Source organism: Dermochelys coriacea, chromosome 8, assembly GCF_009764565.3.
Source record: "Dermochelys coriacea isolate rDerCor1 chromosome 8, rDerCor1.pri.v4, whole genome shotgun sequence".
Classification (NCBI taxonomy): Eukaryota; Metazoa; Chordata; order Testudines; family Dermochelyidae; genus Dermochelys; species Dermochelys coriacea.
In genome coordinates this window covers 67,391,568-67,417,704 of record NC_050075.1, presented here as the reverse complement: position 1 = coordinate 67,417,704, position 26,137 = coordinate 67,391,568, and the positions used below count along the sequence as shown (strand labels likewise).

General features: G+C 37.8%; 1 protein-coding gene across 10 annotated transcripts in view; it reads left to right on the top strand.

Annotated features, from left to right (window-relative positions):
- NTNG1 (netrin G1) overlaps positions 1-26,137 on the top strand; it is a 290,609-nt gene that overhangs the window by 67,193 nt on the left and 197,279 nt on the right. For 5 of the 10 annotated variants that reach the window (XM_043490712.1, XM_043490711.1, XM_043490713.1 and 2 more), the window contains exon 3: positions 17,379-18,092. In XM_043490712.1, the coding sequence (XP_043346647.1) occupies positions 17,847-18,092 (246 nt within the window). In that variant the 5' untranslated portion in view covers positions 17,379-17,846. Of the gene's footprint in view, positions 1-8,846; positions 10,682-17,378; positions 18,093-26,137 lie in introns of those variants that run through there. The other 5 variants (XM_043490717.1, XM_038414810.2, XM_038414815.2 and 2 more) reach the window with 3 other exon arrangements.

Here is a 26,137-nt window from a genome sequence, read left to right as displayed (position 1 = left end):
CATGATATGAACTTGCTTTTAATTTAAATGTTTTAGACATAAAAGGTAAGAAAAAATAAGCTTTTATTCACCAAGTATCAAAAGTTCCTACTGACTTCAGTGGGAGAGTGGGTATGCAGTGAATGCTGTTTTCTTGTGTTCACAACAGACATATAATAATAATTACTAAAAGTCTGTTATATGCCAGAACTTCTGAGGTTAAAGTAGAAGGTTTTGGATTAATAGGCAATGGCTTGACTTGTGATTGGGCTTTACACTAATCTTTATCATGTGTCTAAAATGCTAATCTGTGGCATGCCATCCAAAGGCTTAGTAGAAATTATTTGAGTCAGAACTGGCTGTGGGGTTCTGAGGTGCTGTATCTTTTACTCTCCATATTTGGGGACAATGCTGACTCTGTGGTTCTACCTCAGAATGGTTGGGTTTCCTAAAGCTACAAAGGACAATATGAAAAGAGAAAGTAAGAATGAAAGCGTGTGAGTGTTTAGTATACATGAACAGAACCACAATAACTTTTCGTTCTTCAGCTCTAATATTTTTTCCAGTGATAGAATAAAATATTGTTGGTTGTAAAAGAAACTGTGCTACAATGTAATATTACTGAAAGCAGTTTGAAAGTAGATAGCAGCCATAGACTTGATCGCTTCTTCTTGGCCTGTTTTTCTGCCAAGTGTAATACAGTATCAATCTAATATCTGATGCATCTTTTATATGGGGACTATCCCATGTATGCACTTAAGGCTCTAATAGGACTTCTATAACTCAACATTTTACACTCATGACAAATCTTTCAAATGGTATATTTTTGATTTTTAGAATGGTACTTATTTATTATTTTTACCATTAAATAGGTGCAGCTAATTATGAAGAACCTAAAATTACAAAACAAAACAGCCCTCCTTGTGTTAGAACCAAGGGCCTCTTTTTATATATGCCTGTGTTAAAAGAATTTATTAAATTTACATGGAAGAAGAGCCACTTTTTGTCTTCCAAAAGATATTTCTTATCACAATTCTATATATTTCATTAATTATTCCCTCTCAGACACCAGGGTAAAGAAAACAGCATTTTAAAAGTTCACATCAATTCATTACATCATTTACAAACATGAATAAAATATGGAAGGACTGATGAAAATTCTTTACAATGTAATTCATGTTTGAGAGTGTGTGTATTTTACAGTATATGCAATGTCTAGTTCGTACAATTCATGTTGTTTCTAAAAAAAAAAAAAGCTATTTGAAGTTAGACTCAAAGACAATTACACTAATCTAATTTACCAGTTTATTTGCAAATAAAGATTACCAGCAACATTTCAAACACATTTAGTCTTCAGATGTTTGAGATTGAGTTACTGTCCTATCTAACGACAGGTTTCCGAGTAGCAGCCGTGTTAGTCTGTATTCGCAAAAAGAAAAAGAGTACTTGTGGCACCTTAGAGACTAACAAATTTATTTGAGCATAAGCTTTCATGAGCTCACGAAAGCTTATGCTCAAATAAATTTGTTAGTCTCTAAGGTGCCACAAGTATCTCTTTTTTCTTTTTGTCCTATCTAAACCATTGTACGGTTTTACTATGTGGATTTTATGGCAAAATCTAATAAAGCAATTAAAGTGACCGCTCTGTTTTAATAAGAGAGCTTCAGCTCCTCACTAACTGAAATGCCCTTTACAAAAGTTCATTATAACTAAACTGCTCATTTATAGCCTTGGTTTTTCTGTTTAAAGATTATAGAAGACTCTTCAAATCGATATTCAGCACTAAGATGGCAAGACACTAAATTTATTGTAAATACAGTCAAACTATAGATGTATACATTATTTAAAACTTGAAAACAATAATTTATTTTTTTTAGTGACTTAAAACAGTTGGTTAGTGCTGCCCTTTACTGGTTTCTAATGGTATATCACAAATCAAAAATAATGGTTAATTGAGAAAATATTATGCAGACCTACAAAAGCTAAATGAGTATTATGTATTTCTGTCTAGTGCAATTCCATAACCCCTCTCAGAAATTAACAAAACCTCTCTCCTTAATCCAGCCTCTCCACCACTAAATATATTTATTTATTTATTTTATTGAGTAAAACTGTTTCAAATAGTGGCTTCCACTGATTCTTCTGATGTTCTTATCCCACCCCACCACGGTGTTATAACCCACTGGTGACATTAAATTGTTTTTCTTTCATTAAAAATACTCATCACAAATAGAACAACAAAAAACATTCCCAAATTATTTTTTAAATTTTATGTTAAAAGTATGATCTGATTCAAATAAAAATCTGTTGCTATCAAGTTATGTTCATGTCCTGTGCATGTGTAAATACCTAACATTACTAGGTCCACTTCTGCTTTTAATTTTTTCTATACATAACATAAACGTTTTTAAAGAATTCTTAAAAAGAAATGGGAAATGCAAATCTTATTATATTCCAATATTACTGAGTTTGACTTGGCAGTTAAATTCTTGGTTTTTAGCTAGCTATCAGTATGATAAAGTAAGTTTAGGACATTTTAATTGAAAAGTGCTAATTAGAATAAGGAAAGATGCTGTGGATGCCATTTACACTCAAAAAACACCAGGTGACGGAGGGACCTGTTTAATTACTATTACTTATTATGTATATTATAGTAGCACTTAGATGTTCCAATTTAGATCGTAATCTCATTGTACTAGGCAGTGTACAAACACATAAGAGACAATCCACACCCTAACAAACTAGCAGTTAGAGCTGGTTGAAAATCATTTTCACAAAATATTTCAAAAGATTGAAACTTTCTTTTGCAGGGTTCAAAATTGATCTGTTTTCTGTTTTTTGGAAAAAAAGTCACAATATTTTTAGTTAAAATATTTATCAATATGTTATTGAATTTTTATCAAAATCATTATTGCAAACTTGATTAGAAAAACATTTTCTTTCTGAAAATTGTTTTTTCAGTAAATGAAAAATTTAAATAATGTTAAAAAGAAAATGTTTGGTTATGTTGATAAAATGTTGAATAGGAAAGTCCATGGAAAATGTCTCAAAAACAGAATTTCACTAAAGATGACAATTCACAAAAAAATTATTTTTTAAAAAGGCCATTTTTTTAAAAAAAAAAACCTTTTTGTGTGAAAAATGTGGATAATCTCTATGTACAATGTGAGGTCCCAAATCTGTACTACACTGCTCTTGGAGCCCTATTAACTTCAGTGAGGTGCCACACAGATACAGAGGTCTGATAGCGTGAAGCTCAGTGCAAAATTAGTGCCTAAATAGACAAGACGCACAAGATTAGAGAACAGAAATATTATCCTCTCTATTTTGCAATTGGTGAATTGGGGCACAAGGAGACTAATGAGGAGATTTTCAAAAGAGGCACTTAAGGTCTTTCACAATCTTCCCTCATGTGACTTGGCCAAGGTCAGACAGCATGCCTGTGACTGTAAGCAACATGTAAATCAAGATCTCTTGATGATCAGTCCAGTGCCTTAACCACAAGACCGTCCTTGCTGTAAAACCATGTTTTCTCTCAATTAACAGGTTTTGGTCCACATGCATTGCTTAAACATAGCATGCAAAATTGGGCTGGTTTGCTTTTAGGATTCATAAAGAAGGCCTGGAAAGGTTTTGTTTTTAGTGGGGGTTACCTTAGGAATGTCAAGCCTTTCCTAGTTTTGTTGAGTAACTGTATGGGGTTCTCAGAGAATTTCTTAGCACTTATATCTTAATTGACAGGGATAAGGAAGTGAAATCTTTAACAAAAACATCCTTTATCCAAAACATTCATTTCAGTTAGATAGATAGTAATTAAAACTGGTTTTTGCTTGATTTTTTTTAACAGTCAAAAATCCCTTTCTCTATCAATAGTTCGGGTTTCATGTCTCTTGTAATGTCACTATTTCACTAGTTTTTCAGTAGTCATAGGCTTGGTCTACACTAGAAAGATGATCCATTGGCAACAACAGATTTCAGTGATTTGTGCAGCTGAACTGGGTCTGAACATAGTTTAGCTGCAGATGTAGACTGAAAAAAACTGCAGTCAGCTCTGTTTCAGAAACTGAGGTTAAACCATGGTCCAGCCACCGTTGGTAAGGAAAAGGTACATCCCAGATGCTATGGCAACCACCCAGCAAAATGTCAAAGGAAGTGCTAGTTTCTCAACTGTACAATTGTAAGAATTTTTTAACATGGGAAAACAATGCATTTTCCCCTAATCTTGTTCTAAGAAATGTCTGAACCATTTTTGCTAAAAGTAAAAAAAAATTAGGCTGAAATGAGTGCTTCTATCAGTATAGCCAATATAGTTCAGGGAAGTGGTGCTACTGCGCCAACAGAAAAATGCCTTCTTTTAGCATAAGCTGCATCTACATTGGTGGGCTCTGCTGGTATAGGTATACCAAAATAACTATACCAGTAAAATATTTTTAGTGTAGACGAGGCCATAGTGTGTTTCTGTCCCATCGTGCACAAGAATGTTGAAATGGAGTTAAATCGTTGGATATCTTTAGCAGGGTTATTTTCCTTTATTCTTGTGTTGCCTTTCATATTAGGGTTAAAAATAATGTGTGTATGTGTATATAATTATATAAATAATTTCTAAAATAGAGCAATAAATAGTATTAGAAATGTAGACTCAGAATAAAGCCACCTGGGTGAAAGATCGAAGTTTCATCAACTAAGAACTTTTTTCACTTTCAAAATAATAAGGTAGACTGTGGTTTGGCACAAGCTCCGTATATGAGGCAGCACAGAATTACATTTATCTAGCAGCAGACTGGGAAGCAGATTGTGTCTCAATCTGCTTCCTGATTGCCCCTAATTCCAGAGAAGGGAAGGGTAAGCCATGCACATAGCATAATACCATTCATCCCTCGTACGGTTGGGCCTGCGCATGGGAAGGATGGAGCCACTACTTGTCCACTTCCCACCAACCTGTCCAGGAGGTGAGGTGAGGCTCTGTGGAGGCTGTTTCTTCCCCACCTAGCAGATACTTGGCCCTGTAGACAAAGAATTGTTTTATCTCTCTTTACTCCTCTGTGCAGGTGCACAGTATGGGCTACAATCCCTCGATTTATATCCTGTTTTTAGTTACAAAGATTGTGTTCCAAGCATGATCTTCTTTTTTTTTTTAAATGATGGTTGACTGTTTTTGGGGTTTTTGTAAAGATGAATTGAAGGGTGAATTCTCTCTTTTAAAAGAAAAACAGTCAGATTATTGGAATATTTGTTGAGACACCTTCTTCTTAGTATATGCGCAACATGCGTCAGGTGGCACCAGGATTCATCACAGAATCTGGTCCACTGGTTGGATCATTAGCTTCCCCAGCTTTGGTCGGGTACTGACAGGGATTGTGATGTGAACGCTGATCCATGCTCCCCATTGAAAGTGGCATTCCTATACTACACATGAGTTAAACAAAATGGTTGCATGTATTCTGTTTTCTATCTGTCGTGAGATGAGACACCAAACCATCCCGGATAGAAAATAGAATACACGCTACCACTTTGCTTAAGTCAAGTATAGTACAGGAATGCCACTTTAGAAGACACATGTATGTATATTTGGGATTCGATTTTGCAATTATAGGCATGTGGCATTTTATTAATTGTTGCAATACATACAGAAAATGTTAACATTCACTGGAAAACAAATAGCTAAAGCAAAATCTGAAAAATTGTCAAATCTTTGTACATAGTGTCATGTGTTTGTAACTGGACCCTGCAGGGTTCCAGTGTTTATTATTAGAATAAGACACTTTTTCATTAATATTCTGGGAGTAGAAACCAAATCTTTATATGTATTTTTGGATCAAAAATGTGATACTTAATATTAACCCTTTGTACACTGAGCTTGATTTCTCCATTTCTCTAAGAGTTTAATTTATGGAATTCCTTGTGCTTTATTCTCCAGTGAACTGCATAAGAATAAAAATCATTCCTTTCAATAGGTCTGGTTCATTTTCTATCCAAATCCTAGAAATGAATAATAATGTTCCATGCTGTCCCAATGAGAAACAATGGGACTGGAATGAAAAATAAGGTTTATTAGACAGTCTTTCTTAGGGTTTGTACATACCCAATGTAGAGATTTCACCCCAAGATGTTCTGCACAAAGAAACTCCCATCCCTGAAACAAGATTGGGAAAGATCTCCTTTCCCTCTAAGGGGAAATAGTCATTATCAAACTGCATGAAAATATAGGAAGGAGTAAAATGTCAGATTCGCATACTTCTTTATGTATTGTGCATCAGTGCAATACCATACTCCCAGATGGCCAGACAGATTAAGCTACACATTGGTAGAAGGCTTTCAATATCACTCTGTGCCTTTTCCACTAAAATTTCTCAGCATTGTTAACATTGGTCAGCTCTGGCAATGGTAGCAAAGATGGGAGCCCTATTCCACAGAAGGCACTTGTGGCCTCCAGCATTTGTCATTCTGTCATCTATCCTTTCTCAGAGCAAACTTTTTATAAAGCATACCCGTGTGATGGAGGTTTCCACAGGCAGAGGTGAGGTATATCTTTCCGTCCCCGGCCCCTGTGGTGGCAGTGGGGTGGTAAATGTCTTTTTGAGTGTTGTCTGTTCTGCTGTTTCACTGAACAGTTTTAGGGGTTTGTGCCTTTCCTACTGAATGCAGTAACCTCTTGATTTTGCTCACGTATCTCCAGTGCAATTTTTCAAACATTCCTCTTCCACTGGGAGCTAAAAATGAAGCATTTGGAGGTAGTAAAGGTGCAAGCCCAGATCAACATTCAAATCATCACTGATTGATTGACTGTATTGGAGGTTAAACTACTGTGGGCAAAGCAATGAGAAAGCAGACAGGCCAGCTCTGCCCTTGGGGAAATCTGCTCCTGTTTGGAGATTTGCACCCTTTGCCTCAACTATAGCTGGGTGGTTGTGGAGGGGGAGCAGGTTATCAACCATCCTCCTGCTCTCTCGCACACAGTCTGTCTGCTACTTCATTCAAAAAAGTCTATTTCAGCTGCCAGATGGAGAGTTAGTGCAGTGGAATAGTGTGTTCAAAGCAGGGTGTGGAGAAGAAAGTTGCACTGCACAAAGAATCCTAGGACCTGAGCCATTCTTCCAACAAAGGGCTTGCCACTCTAAACTGCTCACACTTCCTATAAAGTGCTGCGTGCTCTCAGTTCTCATTGATATCTGTGGATGTTGAGGTTGCACAATGTGGGGGAGGGGCGGATCAAGCCCAAAATGTATGCAGCAGTTGCCATCCTGCAGTGGGCCAGTCAGGCATCATCCCTCCTCCAGTGTGAAGGAGGACAAGCACCCAGGATACAGGCACACTGGCACACCATGTCTAATTCTTTCATGGAGCTTTGGGCTTCAAATACTAATAGATTTAAATGCTATTTTTCAGACAACAAAATTCCCAGTGTCTCTAAATACTTTCAGGTACAGTAACTCTCTCGGCTCCATCCCACTGGGAGAGTTGTAGGTAACTGGACATGGGGAATACCACAAATACAATACCTTTACAGTTTCCTTAGTGACAAAGACACAGGATAGCTCAGGTAATGGGAGATTCATAATGGATAACATTTAGAGATGTGTGCAATGGCCACAACACAGCCTGAAATCATGCAAAACTTGATTAGGGTTTTGTTACAAATTCCAAACTCAGCTTAGTTTCCCTGAAAGGTTTGCAAACTAGGATAGTGCTTCTATACTCAAGGTTTGTGTTGCTGCAGTTAGGTCATTGGCTTGGATAAATGCACTACTAAAAGCCATACTAGGTCAGGCCAGTGGTCTAATTAGTCCAGTACAGTAAAACCTAAGAGTTATGAACACCTCGGGAATGGAGGTTGTAGCTTTGGAATGTTCGTAACTCTGAACAGAACATTATGGTTGTTCTTTCAAAAGTTTACAACTGAACATTGGTTTAATACAGCTTTGAAACTTGACTCTGCAGAAGAAAAATTCTGCTTTCCCTTTATTTTTAGTAGTTTATGTTAACAGTACTGTATTTGCTTTTTTGTTGTTGTTGTCTCTCCTGCAGTCTGATTGTGTACTTCCAGTTCCAAATGTGGTGTGTGATTGACTAGTCAGTTTGTAACTCTGGTGTTTCTAACTCTGAGGTTCTACTGTATCCTATCTGACAGTAGCCAGTACCAAAGGCTTCAGAGCAAGATGCAAGAACCCTACTGTGGCAATTATGAGAGAACCTAATCTGCAGGGAAGTTTCATCCTATCCTCCCATAATTAGAAGTTGGCTTAAGCCCTTAAGTTTGCACATTTATATACGCCCAAAGTTTTTAGGGGGTTAGCTTTTACCCCCACATTTGTTGTTAGAACTCTGGATATTTTCTTGCTATCCGTATATAAACGTCTCATCTTCTTTTGAATCCTCCTAAACTCTGCTGTTCATGTCTTGTGGCAATGGGTTCCACAGTCTCAATAGATATGGTCGTTCTGTTAAGCACTATTCACAATGGAGCTGTGTGAAACTCAGCAGGTTTTTTTCACTGCTTATGCAAACATTTTCTTTTTGATTGCGGGTCTTCAGTCGCATTTAGTTTGAGCATTTAGTTCTAACAAATATAAAAACTCAAAGGGAAAATGAGTCCAAACCTCTGGATTTCACCTGCTGTCCTATCGCAATCACAACTTGCATGCAGTTTTGACAAAGAACTATACTTTATGCAGCCTCAGGTTTGCCTTCAGCCGATGCTTTAAATAAGGAAAAATGCAATCACTCTAGCTGCAGTAGGGCTCTTCCTGACTCCTTCACAAAGCGTCTTGAAGCCCTGCTGGGTCCTTGCCCAAATAGAGAATGTTTAGCTGCTCCTGTTATGCCAGAAAAAGTCCAATTCTTGAGAGTTCCATGTGCAACAGATCTCCAATCCGGCTCTTGGATTCAGCCAGATTCAGTTGCCAGATACCAGGATGTAGGGATGGGTGTCGATTGGGATCTGCATTATTTTGATAGATTAGGAGAAGCTGCAAATGACCTAAATTTAGGTGGTAAAACTGGAGTGTATGCAGACCAAGTAAAAGGCGATAGGTGCCAAATTATAGTTTTTCTGTCTTTCTTGTACCAGGATGTTTTGTGGCCCTTCTATGTCTTGTTTTATGACCAAATTTTGCCAGGATCAGATGCTGAACCTGAGTTTTGTGGTACTGTTGTACTGGTGAGCTTCAGGGTCTGTGTTTTTAAGGTGCACTAATAAGAGCTAAACATATTTTCTGTTCAGGCATGAAACTTAGGTAGATGGGGTTAAAAACTGCCAGGATCTAGCAGGTCCCACCTGATGGATCCAGAGTTTGGCAATGCAACTGAGGTGGGATGTCTCAGGGTCTGGGGTATTTGTTGCAATTGGAACAGCTAGGCTTGTTCTTCATTTAAGGGGTGGAATTTGGAAGGCTAGGCCAAAAATTGGCAAGATCCAACTTGTACCCTGACCCTTCAGACCATTTCTAATTGAAGGCTGAGGCTTTGGTGTCCTTTAAGCCCAAGATCTTAAAGGCTTTTTCTAAGGAAAAAAAAGGGAGGTGCAAGGGGAGAAAGCAGCAGGAGATATAATCGGTGTCATGAGTTAATAAGGGACTTGTGCAAGTGGCAAGCGTGGAGATGCGGGAGAGAGAGATGGAGATCTAAACGGCGTTAGGACCGCTCGGCGCGCTCAGGTCTGGAGGTGGTATAAGGTTTGCAATCCCTCTACTTGCTGGCAGTTGCAGGAGAAGATTGCTTTTAAGTGAAACGTCCCCGCCACCTCTCTGAGGTTTCATTCCCCTTAATAGTGTCCTGCCCTTAAGTTTGAGAGCTCCTTTTGCGATGCAGGGGCCGCGCGAGCGCTGAGGGGGGGGGGGAGGGGGAGGCAGGGGAAGGGCCACGGGAGATTTCCAATCCAGAAGAATCGCTGGCATGTATATTTCATCGGATGGACTTTCCATGCATCTCGTCTCCCTGCCATCAACGCTGTGTGCAGTGACACTTCTGACTTGAGCGGAGGAATGCGCGGAGGAAGCTTCGGCGAAACCGGTAGGAGAGGATCTCCTCAGCGCCAGTGCTAATTGTCGTGATTTATGTCCCCTCCAAGTACCTTCCACGGCTTCATCTAAAATAAAACGAAAGCTGGGGCCAGCCAGGAGCGCAGCCTTTGCAGCGCGTCTTGTCGCGGAGAGCCAGGGAACGTCCTGCAGCTTCCCGGAGCCCCGGTAAAAGTTTAAGGCAAAGAAGTGGCTCGGGCAGACAGGAGACCCGGCAGTGCAGCGGGGCTGGCAGGCAACCCTGAGCGGCTGCTGCTGACTTGTTCCAGGGGGAGCGTCGCTCCTGGCCCCCCTTCTCTGATCTGCCGGTCGCCGAGCTTTGCAGTGGAGCCGGAGGAGTTCCTCCCCCTTCGCCCCGGGGCGAGCTCCGCGGGGCAGCTCCAGGGCAGTCTACAGGTCCCGGGGCAGGGGCGGAGAAGGGGGCTCCGACCTGCCGGCTGGCGGGGGCTGCTCTTCTCCAGCCCTTGAACTCTTCGGCGTCACCAGGAACTTGTGTTGGGCGTGCGGCACACGCCTGCCAGGCTCCCCGCGGCCGGGGGACGGGGCACAGCGGGCGGAGCAGCCTCCCACCCGTGCGCCCCTGGCTCCCATGCTCCCGCTGCCGGAGGGGGATGAGGCTGGCAAGGTCCCAGGCAGCGCGGTGTCCGCTCTCCTCCCCGCTCTAACGAGAGGGATTGCTCCACATGGTGAGTACGGCTCCTTCTTCCCTGCCTCGCTAGGGAACCGGTGAAACGGGCGGGCAGGAGCCATGGCAGCGGGCGGGAGAGGAACTCCGCCCAGCCCCTCCGGAGCGTTTGGGGGAAGAGTTGGGGCTGCCAAAACTTGGCTGCCCGCAGCCCCCGGGTGCTGCACACGCTGGGGCTTGGAAGCTGGGCTGTGGGAATCCCGCCCCCCGCGCGGGGCGCTGGGCAGAGGGCTGGTACCGGCCGGGGGACGGTGGAGTGGTATCTGCCCCTGGGGTTGCTCCTAGCGGATGGGAGATGGGTAGGTAGGGAGAATTGCATGTAGTGGTAATTCTGCCTCTCGGTGGGTTTAGTTTGAATACCGCTATGGGTCTCCCCGTCGGCACAGATCTACATGGATCAGGTGGAGCTCTTGCCATTTTATTGGACCCACGTAACCAATTAAGAGATTTAGCAGGAGGGTGGGGGTGGAATTCCTATACAAATAGAAACTGCGCCCTCTGCTGTTGTCGTGAGCTCCTCGCTGGGGAGCAAATTTCTGTGCCTGGTTTCCAGTACATTGCCCCTGTGCTTTGCACGGGGAGGAAAATGACTAGCGCGTATTTCAAAGGCACTTTCGTTAAAAGAGCAGGCGATTGCTCTGTTTGTTTTTGCATCCTGAATGGGCACCTATAGACACAGGTATTGGTCCCACCCCTTCCCCCAACCTACAAGTCGATGAATCTATTTCTGATGCATTGTCATGCTATTGAAACTTCTCTGTGGATTGTTTTCCAAATGGGCTACCCTCCTATCTCAAACATCGAATTACATTTTGGTTCACTTACAAACCTTCAATCTGTTCTCATCAGTTTCCCGGCATGGAAATCAGCTGTGCACTTTAAAAAAAAAAAAAAAAAAAAAAGATGAAGGGCATTAATTTCAAACAGGGAAGCAAAAAAAAAAAAAAAAAAACCCAACCAACCAAACAAAAAAAAACCCCTGAAACACATCAGGATTTTACAGAACTGTGGAAATAATTGGTTATAAATTCCTATTTTTTAAAATTGAGTATTAAATAAGAGCCAACAAACTGGCAATGGAGGGAATGAAAGAGTTTTTTAAATGAATTCAGAAGGATTCTGCCAAAAGAGGGTCATTCTCTTCAAACAGTTTGCAGTCTATGAATAAAGATTTTTCTGCAGAAAAATATTATCAGAAATCCAATAAAAAGGGTGGAATTGATGGTCTGTAGAATAACCCCAATCCCCATGGAACTGACAGTTCACTTATTCAACTAGGAATAATTCCCTGCTTCATATCAGAAATTACAAGCAGTTTACGTAATCATTCAAAAAATAAATGAAAAATCATTCATACAAAAACCAAATGGTTTACTAAATGCTGAATAGCTTAGACCAATAAAATGAATGGTTCTGTATTCTCTCCTAAAGTTTGTATATTTGTTGGCTTTAATGAACACATTATATTGCTGTGCATTAGGCTTTTCAATATTTTGTGCACTAAGATTCAGCCTAATTTTTGCAAAGATTTGAAAAGAGGAAGTGAATTAAATAAGTGGTACAGATGCTTTTAAAGAGGGAGCAATTTACAGTTTTGCCTCAAGCATAATGCAGCCCAATGTTTAGACATTGTGGCCTAGGTAAGACTTCACATTTTTTTAGTCTACATGGAAAAAAATCAAAGATGACTGTTGGTGCTTTAAAGGATGTTTCCCTGACATTTTTCACCAATTAATGGCAGTAGCCTGATCTTTCCTGTTCCTTGTCATCTGCCGTGCACCACAGTGGCATTGATAAGGAGTGGAACCAACTTTCTGATCAGAGGTACAGAATTTTGGCAACAGCACAAAACCAAAATCCAGGTCCTTTTAGTTTTGTTTTGTTTTTTCCAGTGTTAAGTCCTTAACATAACTTTAGCAGCTTCAGAAAGTTGTATTGAGTTCACACCACAATCTGAAGACTTTACTATCACTACACAATAGATGATCTATGAGTAGTTTTTGATAAGAGCCTGTTACTTTGTCTGTTAGGAATCTTATTTCTGAAAACCATTTTGATCATCTTAAGTGCATAACAATTGCAAAATAATGCAATTTGTGCTCCAAAGTTCACTTAACCAATAAGAGACGGTTAAAAAATTACAAAGGTTTTATATTAAAAACTTACAGCAGTTAAAAGTGAAGCCTTTTAAATGAAAGTTTCTGAAGTATTTTCATTCCATGCTGAATGTTGATGATACAGTGTAAGTGGTAATGTTCATGTGCTATTTTACAGGACAAAGAAAGATTTTGGGCAACCTAAAATTTTGTAGGGTATTTCAGAATCCCTAGTGTTATTTGTAGAACTTCATATTCTGTTGTCTTCTGTTAATAGATCTCAGAAGTCTTATTACTCCTTTCTCCTAAAAGAGAGAAGAAAATCTTTCCATTTTCATCAAATTTATTTAACTATTTAATAGAAAAAGAATGTGAAGTTCTTCTAGTATTAGTACTGATTTTGAAATATCCTAAGAATTTTTCAGAAGGTACTACATTAATCAAAGATGGGATGTAATATAATTAAACACATGAACATATTTAATTTCCATGGATGAATAACTGCATTTATGAAATGCTCAGATTTAATATATCACAGTATGTCAGTATATCACTGTATGCCAAGTTTCATAAGTGGTAACAGTGAAAATATATATCAGTTACCAGTTGTATCTTGTAGTATACACCATATTTTATTCATCTTGAAAAAAGTAATTTAGAAATTATAACCAAAGCAGCCAAAAATCACCGTTACTTGTATTTTATAGGAAATATTAATGTACTCTTATTGTAGATGCAAAATTACAATAGATTTCACTTTTTAAAATATTTTATATATTCCTACTATTATCATACACAACTGCCATTGACTGAGTTTTTTATACAGCTAAATGTTATTTCTTACACCAGCAGACACTGGAATATGTTATCAGATAACTGATTATTCACCTTTCTTTCTAATTCATGTGCTGCAAAAATGTGTATTTTTATCAAATTCATGGTCTGTACAAGAAATGATCACTAGTTGCCATTTTATGAAATCCACTGCATAACTGAGTTTTTGGAAAAAATCCATAATATAAGTACAGCAAGTTCTCACCAAGAGATTTCTGTAACACAGTGAATGCTAAGCTGCTAGTGACCATTTTTATAATGAGAAAATTATCATAGTGTGTGTGGGAGGAGGGAAATATTCACAGTGACCAAAACCGTTACAAGGAGCTGTATTTACTACCATATCCTAATAAGAATTGACAGCTTCTTTTACTGTAATTAATTACTGCTGGAATATACTTTTTGGCTGGAGGGGGGGGAGGGAGGAGGAAGGGTAACTGAGAAGACCTACGTAATTAAAATGCTGTGTGAGGCTGTACTGACTCAAGTGTAGCCACCTGGAAACAAATTTATGTGTGTAAGGCCACTTTTACAGACAATTTTAGTCTTGGTCAACTAATGCTCTTCATGTAAAATTGCTGATACAGAGGTATACATGAATTTATTATATGTGGTATATATCCATTTCTTTACATATAGAGGAATGGTTTGGAAGAAAGCAGAGACATTAGGGACTTAAGCATTGTTGCTCCACAGTTGCCCAGGGAATACCTGCTGTTTTTCATATGGCAGGAGTTAAGGCACATGTGAAAATTCAAGGGCCTAAATGTTCTACAATTAATACTGTTGTTGCCAAGAAAGATTAGCTCCAGTATACCATGTGCCACCATTTTATTGAATACAGCTAGCATAATAAATTTTTCCAGTAGTTTGCAGTCACCTTTCCTTCAGTCAGTGAAGATGTCAGTGTCTGTATGTCAGACCTTATGAATTGTTTCAGTTTAACACAGCAGAACGCGTGGTCAGTTGCTGAAGAGAGGACTACAGGGTACAGAGGATTTGGGCACAAGAAATGCATCAGTTATTATGTTTGGTGCATTTTACTCCATAGGGCCAAATATAAGTGTATTCATGAAAACAAATTTGGTTTCTATTACCCACAGTTTGCCGTGTGGTTTAGAGCTACAATTGGAATTGTTTTAAAGTTCAGAAATGTAATTTTAAAATAATTTTTGCAAAGTAATTTTTTTAAAAATTAGATGTTTGGGAATAGACAACCAGGAACTAGAATGCACATAATGAATGACCCTGCAGTCATAAATATAATAAAGACAAACTGTGTAGCTCTATTATAAAAGCCTCAGTGACCCACAGAATATGATATTTAATGTGCTTTGGTCAATATCTTTCTCTATGTCAATGGGAGCTCATTAAAAGAAGATACTGCAGAGTAAGTGAACCATGCCATATTAGTTCTTGCCAAAGCCTGACATTTTTAATACATTAATAATATATCTGTAATATAATGGAAGACTATTAATCGCAACTGGTTATGTGCCAGAAATTTAAGCTGTAATTGGCCGCTTCTTGTCAGGAATGTCCGTCGCTCAGTCCTATATCTTCCCAATACTAAAATATGTTGCACTCCTCTGCACTTTTTCCTTGTCAGTGCACTAAATTTGATCAATGTTGTAGTCTAAAATTCTGTGTAATGACCATCATTATGAGGCTGACTTTCTTTAATGAGAATTGGTTATATGGTGAGTATTGTAGCACAGTGGATGTTGAGATAACGGCTAGCTTCACCTTCATTCTCAATAGCTATATTCTCAATTCCAGTTAATACATCTGTTTACAGCCCTATCTAGTCCCACTTATTTGTAGATTACAGTGACAGCAGGTTATAGAGGAAAAGAAAAACTACCAAAGAAAGCATTAAAAAAAGAGTATATTTCTGACTAAATGAAAAAGGTTAATTGTAAGGCTGTTTAAACATAGTAAATTTATTTCTATACAGTAACATAACATTCACTTACTAGTTATACCAGCTTTGCCCAAGCTCAAAATAGTTTTTCTCATCCTTCAGTACTGAATATGCACTGATTTGTCATGATCATTTAAGACACTTTGTAAGTTTTTATGTAGAAACAAAGAACATTTTTTTTTTCAGGTCAATTCCTTACTTATAGATGTTGACCTTTGTATTTGAGCTGTATTTTTTTCTGTAATTAATTCCAAAATAACAAGTTAAGTATTGCCAATGAAAACAGGAAGAATGGATGGTTGTTAAAAAAGCCATGGTAATGGTTAATGATCTGATTTAAAATATATTTAATTTTTCTAAAGTATCTGAAGTTTCTGGTTTTGTAGCAAATTCAGACTTGAAGTTTACATGTATTTGGACAAATAGCTAATTATCGTTATATAAAAATCCAGATATTCAATACACTTTCCAATAGAATACATCACAAATCACTGCTGTATGATAACATTTTATGAAATGAATATAATGAAAAATTGCACTTGCATCCATAAGGCAATTATTGTAAATTACTTTGCTATGGAAACACACTTCAGCCATCTGTTGGCATTTCATAGTGTGTGTGGCTTATTTCAGTTTAAGATGGTGCAGTATTTAAATATAGTGAACCCATTTGTGAAATTGCTTTGAAGACAACTTTTGCTCTTTCTTGAAAATGTGTGTTCTAAAACAAAGTGTATGTGATGGAGCCTTTCATATTTTTATGGCATAGGAAGATTCATCATACTAACTAGAATATTAGACTATAGACATTTATTAAGCTACGCAACATTATGATTTATAGTTGTCTGTAAACATGAAATTTAAGAGGTTCTTTAGATTGTAAGAGTCAGCTAAAGAGTTGAAAAGTACAGTAGTAGTTGAATGCATCCTTCTTTTCACAAAGAGGCTAATCCTATTCCCATTGAAGTCAGTGGCCAAACTTCCAATATCTTGATTGGAACAGGATTGACTGCAAAATTAGAGAAAACTACATTGACCTATATAAATGACTTCTGAATTTGTATCATGTTGTTTTTAGGGTTTATGATTTTATGTCCTGGTATTTTACATCTTACAACAACATACAGAACTGTTTGGAGGGTATTTCATAAACAAGAGGTAGATATGTAAAAATAATTAAGAAAACATGGGAACAATGTTAAAAGGGAAATTGTTAATATAATAAGCTACAGGTGAGCCAGTTGTTATCTTTATCATTAACTGCAATTTTAAAAAAAGGAGCAAAGCTTTTCCAATACTAATGAGAAAATCCAAACAGACAGATGTGTGCTCCTAATAACTCTCTTATTAAGCTAACAAAAGCATAGAAGCATATAGGGCATTTTGAGCTCTGTGAGGTCCTCGTTCCAAGAGACAAAAAGCACACAATGGTAGTTGTCATTTTTGTCACTGTAATAAAAGATCCGCTCTGCTGTTCTCCTTGGTGGTTTAGGTTTCCCCCACCTCATTGGTTATAAAATATGAGAAATGTTTAAGTTCTGTTGTTTGCCTTTCAGGTTTTGCCAAGATGGAACTGTCATTTTTAAAGCAAAAATCTGTAGCTCACCTGAAATGTTATAAATCTGTCTTTGTTAGAGAAGAGTTAAATCCTTCATGTTGAAATACTTTTCACTGTGAATGATTTTGGTAGTTTGTTCATTCTAGCAAAGCACCCTCAGTAAAGGTTATCTATATTACATCAATTTGCTTTATATTGCATCAGACCTCCAAAATGTCAACATATCATATATTTTATAATGCATTGATTCTTGGACAATAACTCTTACTCTTATTGTTTCTAAAAGGGTGTTGGTGCCAGAAGAAAAGAATGATTGATGGGAAACAGACACCAGGCTGTAGACACTCATCCTTTTGCTTCAGATGCTGATTTATCAGTGCGTCTGGGTATCTCTTGTGAGCTTTGAACACGGAGGATCACTCGGGGTTACCAACAGTACGAGTGAAGACCTACAACTTTGCTAAATTATTATCTGCTCTCAGACATCTTTTACAGAAAGCCCTGATAGACACATTATAAGACAAAGGACAAGCTTCAGATTTCGGTGAAAAGCTGTTGTTTGAATATGTTAGGCTTCCACCAAAGTCTTCAACTTAGTAAAGCAAGCACCATATTCTAACATTTCACGTTCAGTTGTGGAACCTGTTTTATAAGATACATACATAAATATACATGTACATATATTTATAATCTATAGACTGTCCTTAAATCAATACTGGTTATAATTATCAAGGCAATTTCAAAGGATTTAGAGATGTATTTGTCAAGATTCCTGTCACTTCATGCCCTTTGGGTTACTGTATCTTCAATGATGCAGCATTATCCTTCAGTGTGGGGACATTATGACGTGTGTAAGACTCAGATTTACACTGAAGAAGGCAAAATTTGGGATTACATGGCCTGTCAGCCAGAAGCCAGAGACATGATCAAATATGTGAAAGTGACCCTGGATCCCCCTGATATAACATGTGGAGATCCTCCCGAGACCTTCTGTGCAATGGTAAGGCAAACTTTTCAGTGCTCCTTTCCTATATAGTTTCAGCATGTGTTTCTGTAATAGGCAGAGGCAAAGTGGAAATCCTCAGTTCAGTAAAGATCCAGGCAAAGCCACATAATATTATGAGCTTGTAAATGTGAAAGGCTTCTGAGAAACAAAGCAAGAAGAAATAGGCAATCTTCATTAAAACACATTAGGCTGTAGGATAAGTGGTTCATTTAGTTAGAACTCAATGCTGTTTCACTTGAAATCAATGGTGATACTTACAGTGGACTTAAATGAAAGCAACATCAAGCTTCTAGTGCACTAACCTTTCACCTGGGTGTGTTTGCATGGGTTATTTGTGAAAAAGAGTTTGGTGGCTTGATTTTAGTGTGTTCACATCATGAAACCATCATAATGTGGTGTAATTAGGCATTGTTGCCCAGTAGAAGTCTACAATTAGAATACTTAAACTATTGCATGTTTAAGGTGGGGGAAGGTGCATTGACAGTGTTTTCGGGGAAGTATGCACAGCTCTAAGCATTGCTACTTAATGCTTCGTTATCATGAGCCATAAATGTTTGCAGCTGTATTTATGGGCAGCATTAAAAGAAACACCATTAGCTAGAGTCTGATTTTTCAGAAGTGTTCAGTACCTGCATTTTCCTGTGACTTTAATTAGATTTGTGGGTGCCCAGCTCTTCTAAAAATCATGCCCAAGGGTCTTAAGTCAGGCTTTCTGCATCTGGTGTCCCTAAAATTAGAGGCCAATTGTGAAAATGTTGCACTTAGTAAATAGTTGTGCCAGCTGTGAAGAACTAGGCACTATGTATGTGTCAAAACATTACACCTGAGTAAAGCTGTATGCATAAATGTTTTCCAGGTCAGATCCTAGGAGATTCTTAATTTTGGAAGAAATTTTCAGCTTGTAGAGGATTTCTTTTTTCTTACATTATATATAAAATAAATTTTCTTTCAGTAGAATGCTAATTGCTGTTGAAAACTATTATTCCTTGATAGGAAAATGTAGTTTTGAAATATAAATCATATATATGATGTTATTCATGGTTCATTTTATTATGAAGTTATCAGTAAATCAATAGAAATTTGTATAATTCTAATAATTTAGCTCTGGGAAATTAAGGCGTTCTTATAAATAAGTTTACTGTAAATTGATATAACCTACTAAATATATTTGTTTGCCTGTATATTATCTGTATGGAGATCACTATTACTCTGTGACAAACAGGTCTATTCTGGGAAAATTAACTTTTGAATGGCTTATGGCATAAGTTTCAACCCCCAGTACTCTTGAAAGTGTTCAGGTCCAATCACACACACATTTAGGATGCTGTATGCATGGACACATACACTCATCACATACGCTGCGCTGATATCATACATGAAGCAATTACATTGGTTTTGTACCTTTTGATTGCACCACTTGCACTCTGCCCACTAATCTATCCCCACTAACACTGCTTCAAACAGACACCATTTTTATTTTAATAAATGTAACTTGCTAGTGTAATATTTCCTTCTCTCTTCCTACTCAGCTATCCACTTTAGCTTTAGTGAGAGGCGATTGATTTGCTCGAATCTAACCCTTATTAATATAACTTTTAATTCCATTTCTAATCCCTGGTTCGTAATGAAACCCCTTTCAGATACTTACCTAGGAAACCCCTAGTGGCTGCTGCTGTAGTTTGCATACAGAACTGAGATTGTTATGAACATGCGTATAAAGCTGAAATGACAACATAAAAATATGATTTGCTCTTTGTGTTTAGACAAATTTGGCTGTCACAGCCCAATTCAACACTCCAGTGGCTTAAAAATGGTAAAATTATCTGCAATTATCTGCAGCCTGCAACTAATTTTCTGGATAGGTTAAACAGAAGCTTTGAAAAGAAGCCTACAGACGGAAGAAGTCATCTGCGTTTGTACAATTTATGGAGCAGAAGTGCTGATGACAGTAGAAATTTGAGCCCTAGAGTACTCCTCTGGATTTCATAGTCAATCAAAACTAAATTAAGAAACAAAGATTATTAAAAAGTCTTCTGTGCATGTAATTCTGGCATAATATTATGAGGTGGACATTAAATGTTTCCCTCTGAGACTTTCAGCATCATTAATGCCGCATGCCTTTAATTACAAGTAGGCTCATATTACTAAAAAATTGGGAAAATAAAGTACTCTGTGGTGTAGTTATCAATGCCATTATTATGTTTACTGAAATAATTAAAACGAGATATCATTCTTCTAAGTAACTTTTATAAGTCAAAATGTGCAATGAAAATGGATTTTCTTTGGGAAACACTCTTATGTATGCAGCATAACTAGTACAACAATTTAATGCAGTGGTATAGAAGCATTATTAAGTATAATTCCACCTAGCAGAATTCCTAGCAGATGTGTTATTGTGAAAAGACTTTTTTCTTTTTACTGATTGTAAATATTAAGGTACAAATTCTACTCTGTTACATCAGTGCTATTATGTTAATAAGCATGAGATTGTATGGGTTTATTTGGCTAAAGTTGAGGCTGTAGTGGATTGCTTAATGTGAATCTTCATACACATACATTTGAAGAGACTATATAAATGTAAAAGGTATATCAGTCATTACCTACATTACCTGAATTAATCCATCTATTTTTCATACCTTTTAATGCTTAGATTTAATTTACAGTAATTAAAGTTAGCAGTGTTTGTAAGGGTACTTTTAAGTTCAGATAACAAAGTTTTTTTGCCTTGGAATTTCCTATTATTTTAAGAAATATTTTATTATATAGTATAATAAGATCAGGAAATACACTATGTGCACCATGCAATTGTAGGAAGCCTTTGCCAACCCCTGTCCCATCTTTCACCTCCATGTGGAGACAATCACAATATCTCTTCTTGCATTCACTTGAGCATGAGGACAGTGTCTGAGCAGAGTGGCTAGCCATTTTGGAGTGGGTAAGAAGAATGTGACCTTACACTTGTCCAACAGCCAGGTCCTGAGTTGGCCAGCCAGTGCAGGGACTACACATTGCAGCCTCATCAGGGATGACACAGCAGTGGCACTCTTTTACATGCAAAGGAACTCCAGGTGGTGGTGTGCCTCTCTCTCAGCTCCCAGTATGGAAGTGCTCCTTTAGTTTTATAAAAGGAAAAAAAGTAAATGTATATAATGACAGTAGAAACAAAAGATGGCTTGGTGGAACCTGCAGGATGCTTGTTTCCTTTACAATCTAAAGGCAGCAGAAAAAATACCATCATAAATCAAAATTTAAGACTCGGATTATGGGGAAATCAGATTTATTTATTTCATTTATTAATCCATTTCAAGGCTCACTTGTGAATTATTGACAAGAATCTGTCGATTTGAATTTAGTTCCAAATTTACATTTTTTAAAAACAAGTTTTTAGAAACAAGTTGTTACAAAACCTAAGCTAAGCAGAAATGTGCCAATGGAATTTTCAATTTGTTAAATTTGTGGAAACAGAGTTTTCTGAATCAAACCTACCCTTGCAGTGTTTGCACTCTCCTGCAATGATTGCAATGCAGCCACTGCAACAATGTGCCAAGTGCATAAACATGTACTGGACACCGTGTTTTAATGTTGTTGGTTTATGCCTATGGTTTTTGTTTTTCTTCAGTATGTCAAATTAACTTTGAATATTAGAATGTAGCTAACAACTCCCTTCAGTGCCAGTAGATAGTTACCACAATAACTGTAGATCTGAGCAAGACAAGGAATTGTAGTGTTCCCATGTAGACATTCAGAAGTAATAAGAAAAAATTAGCAGAAAATTAAATTAGTACTCTTACCACCTGGAAACAACTGTGTAACGTAACAAGTTTACTAGAGAGAGAGCGGTAGACATGTAGATTTTCTTTGGTAGACTTAATCGGACAAGCAACATAATTCTTACTCAGATTGCCTTAAATACCTATAGGGAGCTAGTTTCTATAACTAGAGTTTGGTTCTGTACACAAACAAGCTTTCAATCATCTTTGTAGCTGCTTATGAGCATGGTTGGTTCCAAAAATAGGAAAGGAGTACTTGTGGCACCTTAGAGACTAACAAATTTATTAGAGCATAAGCTTTCGTGAGCTACAGCTCACTTCATCGGATGCATGAAGTGAGCTGTAGCTCACGAAAGCTTATGCTCTAATAAATTTGTTAGTCTCTAAGGTGCCACAAGTACTCCTTTTCTTTTTGTGAATACAGACTAACACGGCTGCTACTCTGAATCCAAAAATAGGGTATGTCTACACTCCAGTTAGATGTTTGAGAGTAGCCCCTGTAGACATAGCTGAGCTAGCTTTAATCGAGTTAGCATGTGTACCAATAGCCGGGAAACCATGGCAGCACAGGCTTCAGTGTGGGCTAGGGTGACCAGATAGCAAGTGTGAAAAATCAAGACGGGAGTGGGAGGTAATAGGTGCCTATGTAAGAAAAAGCCACCAAAATCGGGACTGTCCCTAGAAAATCGGGACCTCTAGTCTCCCTACCATAGGCTAGCTGCCCAAATAAGTACCTAGGGTCCTGGATGGGCTTGTACAACACATGCTGCCACAGCTTCACTGTGGTTGGTACTCACACTAGCTACATTAAATCTGTCTTGCATATGTCTACACATGCTGCAGTCACACCTCCAAATGCAGTGAAGATATACCCGTAGTTTGCATCCACACACAATGTGTTTAGAACTCAGTTATTAGGTGTGGCCGCTAACAGCATTTCAACCTTGTCATGTGGCACAGAGTTGTCTTCCTGTAATCAGCATACTATTATTCTCTTTGCTGTGTGGACAGGACCCCCCCCCCACACACTCCCAATATGTTGGCTGGTTTTCATTCTTCCCAGTTTTCTGCACACAGGACATCACAGTATGCATGGTCCCACATGTTGCTAGTGCAGCTCTGAATGCACTCTCTTACCTTCTGGGGCATTATATATCACGGTGGGTGTGGATGTGCAAACACAACATCAGTTTTAAAATAAATAACATGTATTCCCAGTAAAATAGTAATTTAAAAAAATTCTTAACAGATTCAATGGCATTCACAGCTGAATTATAGTGGCTCACTGTCAATATAACTGTGTCAGGAATGTACTCTGAAATCTTAATGTCAGTTACTAAAAAAAATTTATATAAATAAACCCATTACTAGTAATATACTGCAACCTGCACAGCTACTGCTAAGGTACAGTTGATCACGAGGCAATGGCTTGTGGATTCCAAGCTTTAAGGAGCCCCTCAGGACATGATTTGCTGTAATAGAGTAGTATAATCTGTATAGTAGTGTCCCAACAAACACTCACTGTCTGAGGCTATGTTATTATGGCGTAACATCACTATATGATGACGTTGTGTCATGATGATGTATCATTTGGAACCTCTACTGTGTGCAGGTGCCCTAGAACACAGCAAACTGTAGACTTTATTTTTGCAAGGAGTGGGTCAACCCAAACTGCACCCAAGACAATACTTGCTTTCTGACATTATTCCATTGCCAGCCTTGAAGAGCTTGTGCTATAAAAGCCCATTCCTGGATTACAATACCTACTGAACTCATCCGGCATCTGTGAGTTCTTCAAGTCCTGTACAAAGTCAAAAGAACTGTTACTGTTACACTGAACCATAGTAGGATGTTCATATGGTTTCACTTTTAAGATGACATAAGACAGTTTCCAAATATTAACATTTATTAACACTTTGGTTTTTTATTTTTTTTTCTTTTTAGTCATAAAGTGACCAGTCCAATGCATAGACCAAGGTTCCATACATTCACTCCTGAAAACACGTAACCATATACATACCTTTATTCACATGAATAGTCCCATAGCGTTAAATGGGGCTGTTCATGTGAGAAGTTATACATGTGTCTAAGTATTTCTAGGATCAGAGCCTAAGAACCATCTCATTCCCTTTGCTTCATGGAACAGAGCAGAGAGGATGAAATGCATGGAAGCACTAGCATCCCCTGCTGGCAGTTTAAAGGTTGTGTTTGAAACCATTTAAGTGAGTTATCCCTTACTCCATATGGAGAAAAAAATTCATTATATGGTCTTGCTTAAGGGGAGTAGGAAATAGTGAGACTGTAGGTGCTGTTAAGTTTTCCTCCGAGTTAGTGCCACTACACCTTCATTGTTTCTATTGTGATGCAAGATAGAAACTGTTTTATAGAGACTGAAATGTCCTGCATGTGAAAATAAGTGCGTGTATTTCCAGATGTCTTGCAAGTAGCCAAAAGCAGGCTCCACATATTTAAATTATTAAGCCAGACATTTCCTCTATCAGTGCAGAGGCTATAATATTCTACTCTGAAAAATTGATAATAGCCCTCGATGCTACTATGTTCTTCGATTGATGAGGCAAAGGGGCCTTTGTACTTAAAAATTTAGTCTCGATAGACTGAGAAGTGCAACACAATCCTCTGAGCTAATTTGCCTGATGAGGCAATGTCCACAGATCTATATTTATGCACAGTTTGATTTTGTATAAATTTTTCTTTTGCAGTTTAATATATCCACAACAGTGACACCATTTGGATATGTAGGTCTGAGTGTGGTTATGGATAGTAGTCTATGAGTGTATTTTAATAATATTTTTGACCTGTGAAGCCAATGATTTCATGATTTTTGTTTTATTTTTATATTGCTCCTCTCCCTCATCCAGTCCAGTTTCTTCACAGTGAACACTCTGTTGGATATTGGAAAGGCCTTGCATTTTCACCATGCAAATTCTTATGCATGCAAGTAGTTCCACTGAATTCAGTAGGTCTACCCATGTGTAAGTGTTTAGAAGATCAGTGCCGTGGTGTTTTCCATGTTCTCTTTTCCATAGAATGTTTGTTTCTCATCATTTAATTCTTTAGACAGTTTTTTCTACATGGAATTTATAAATAAAAAGAGAAACGAGCTGAAGTGAATTTTAATTGTTTACTCTAAGTAAAAAAACAATTCCCTAGTTGAGACATTTTGTCAAGTTCCAGACCAGAGAGAATTTTTACTGCCAAGTAATTGTAAAGCCTTTAAAAGGGGACAGTGTTATGATAAGAAGAGCATTTTCTGATGTGTAAATACAGTGTCTTTCCAGTGCTTGGTACATTTTTATCTGTAAAACTGTCAAGAGCCATCACTGTAACTCATCAATTTGATTTTTGCCATCTATACCTGCTCATAAGGCAATCTCCTCCAGTGAAAACTAGAAACAGAGCCAATTATGGATGACATTTACAAATGATTGCAAAAAAAAACCAACTAAATAGCAAACAACTTTTTTTAAAAGATATCTTTTAAAAAGCACCCTGTGTATAACCAAAAAGTACAGAATGTGATTCTTGTAACTACTAAAACAGTTCTTACTATATGTTCCATTTTCTACCTCTATTTTTATCTGAGCCCTGCAAAGTCTGGTAGGCCCCTCAGCTTCATTGCCCAGATGGATCTAGCAAGGAGAAACAATGCTGTAGGGATAGCCTGAAGAAATATCTGGGAGAAACTCTAACAAGGTGACTCATATGCAGGAATATGTTCAAATTTCCAGTGCCATTAAACAAAATTTAAACAGTACACTACACTTTCCCTGTCTAAAAATCTGGGAAGCTCATTATTCACTAGAAAGGCCAATTTTTTCCTCATTTAGATGTTGATGAAATAAAAGTAGCTCTTGAAAATAATAGGGGCTACGTACAAGCTTTGTGCCCACACCCATTCATTCTTCAGTTTGGACATCTCAAATTTTATATTTTCAAGAAACCAGGATGAAAATGTTGTGCTTTTGTTGATATCCATATTCACTACCATCAGCAAGAATAAGGTCCGGAAGTACATAGGAATACTTGTCATTTGAAGCTGGGACAAAAGCTTGGGTTTTGGGGAAGATGATTTAGAAGCTTAGAACTTTATTGGTGACACATTGATTTTGATTCTTTAAAAAATGGTCGGTCCTCATTTTTTCCAATGGGAAAAGATGTTTAAGGGTAAAGCATGATCTATACTTTATCTTTAAAAGTAAGTAGTTGGGATTTTGTAAGTGGTCTGTAGAGGACTCTGGCACACACTAG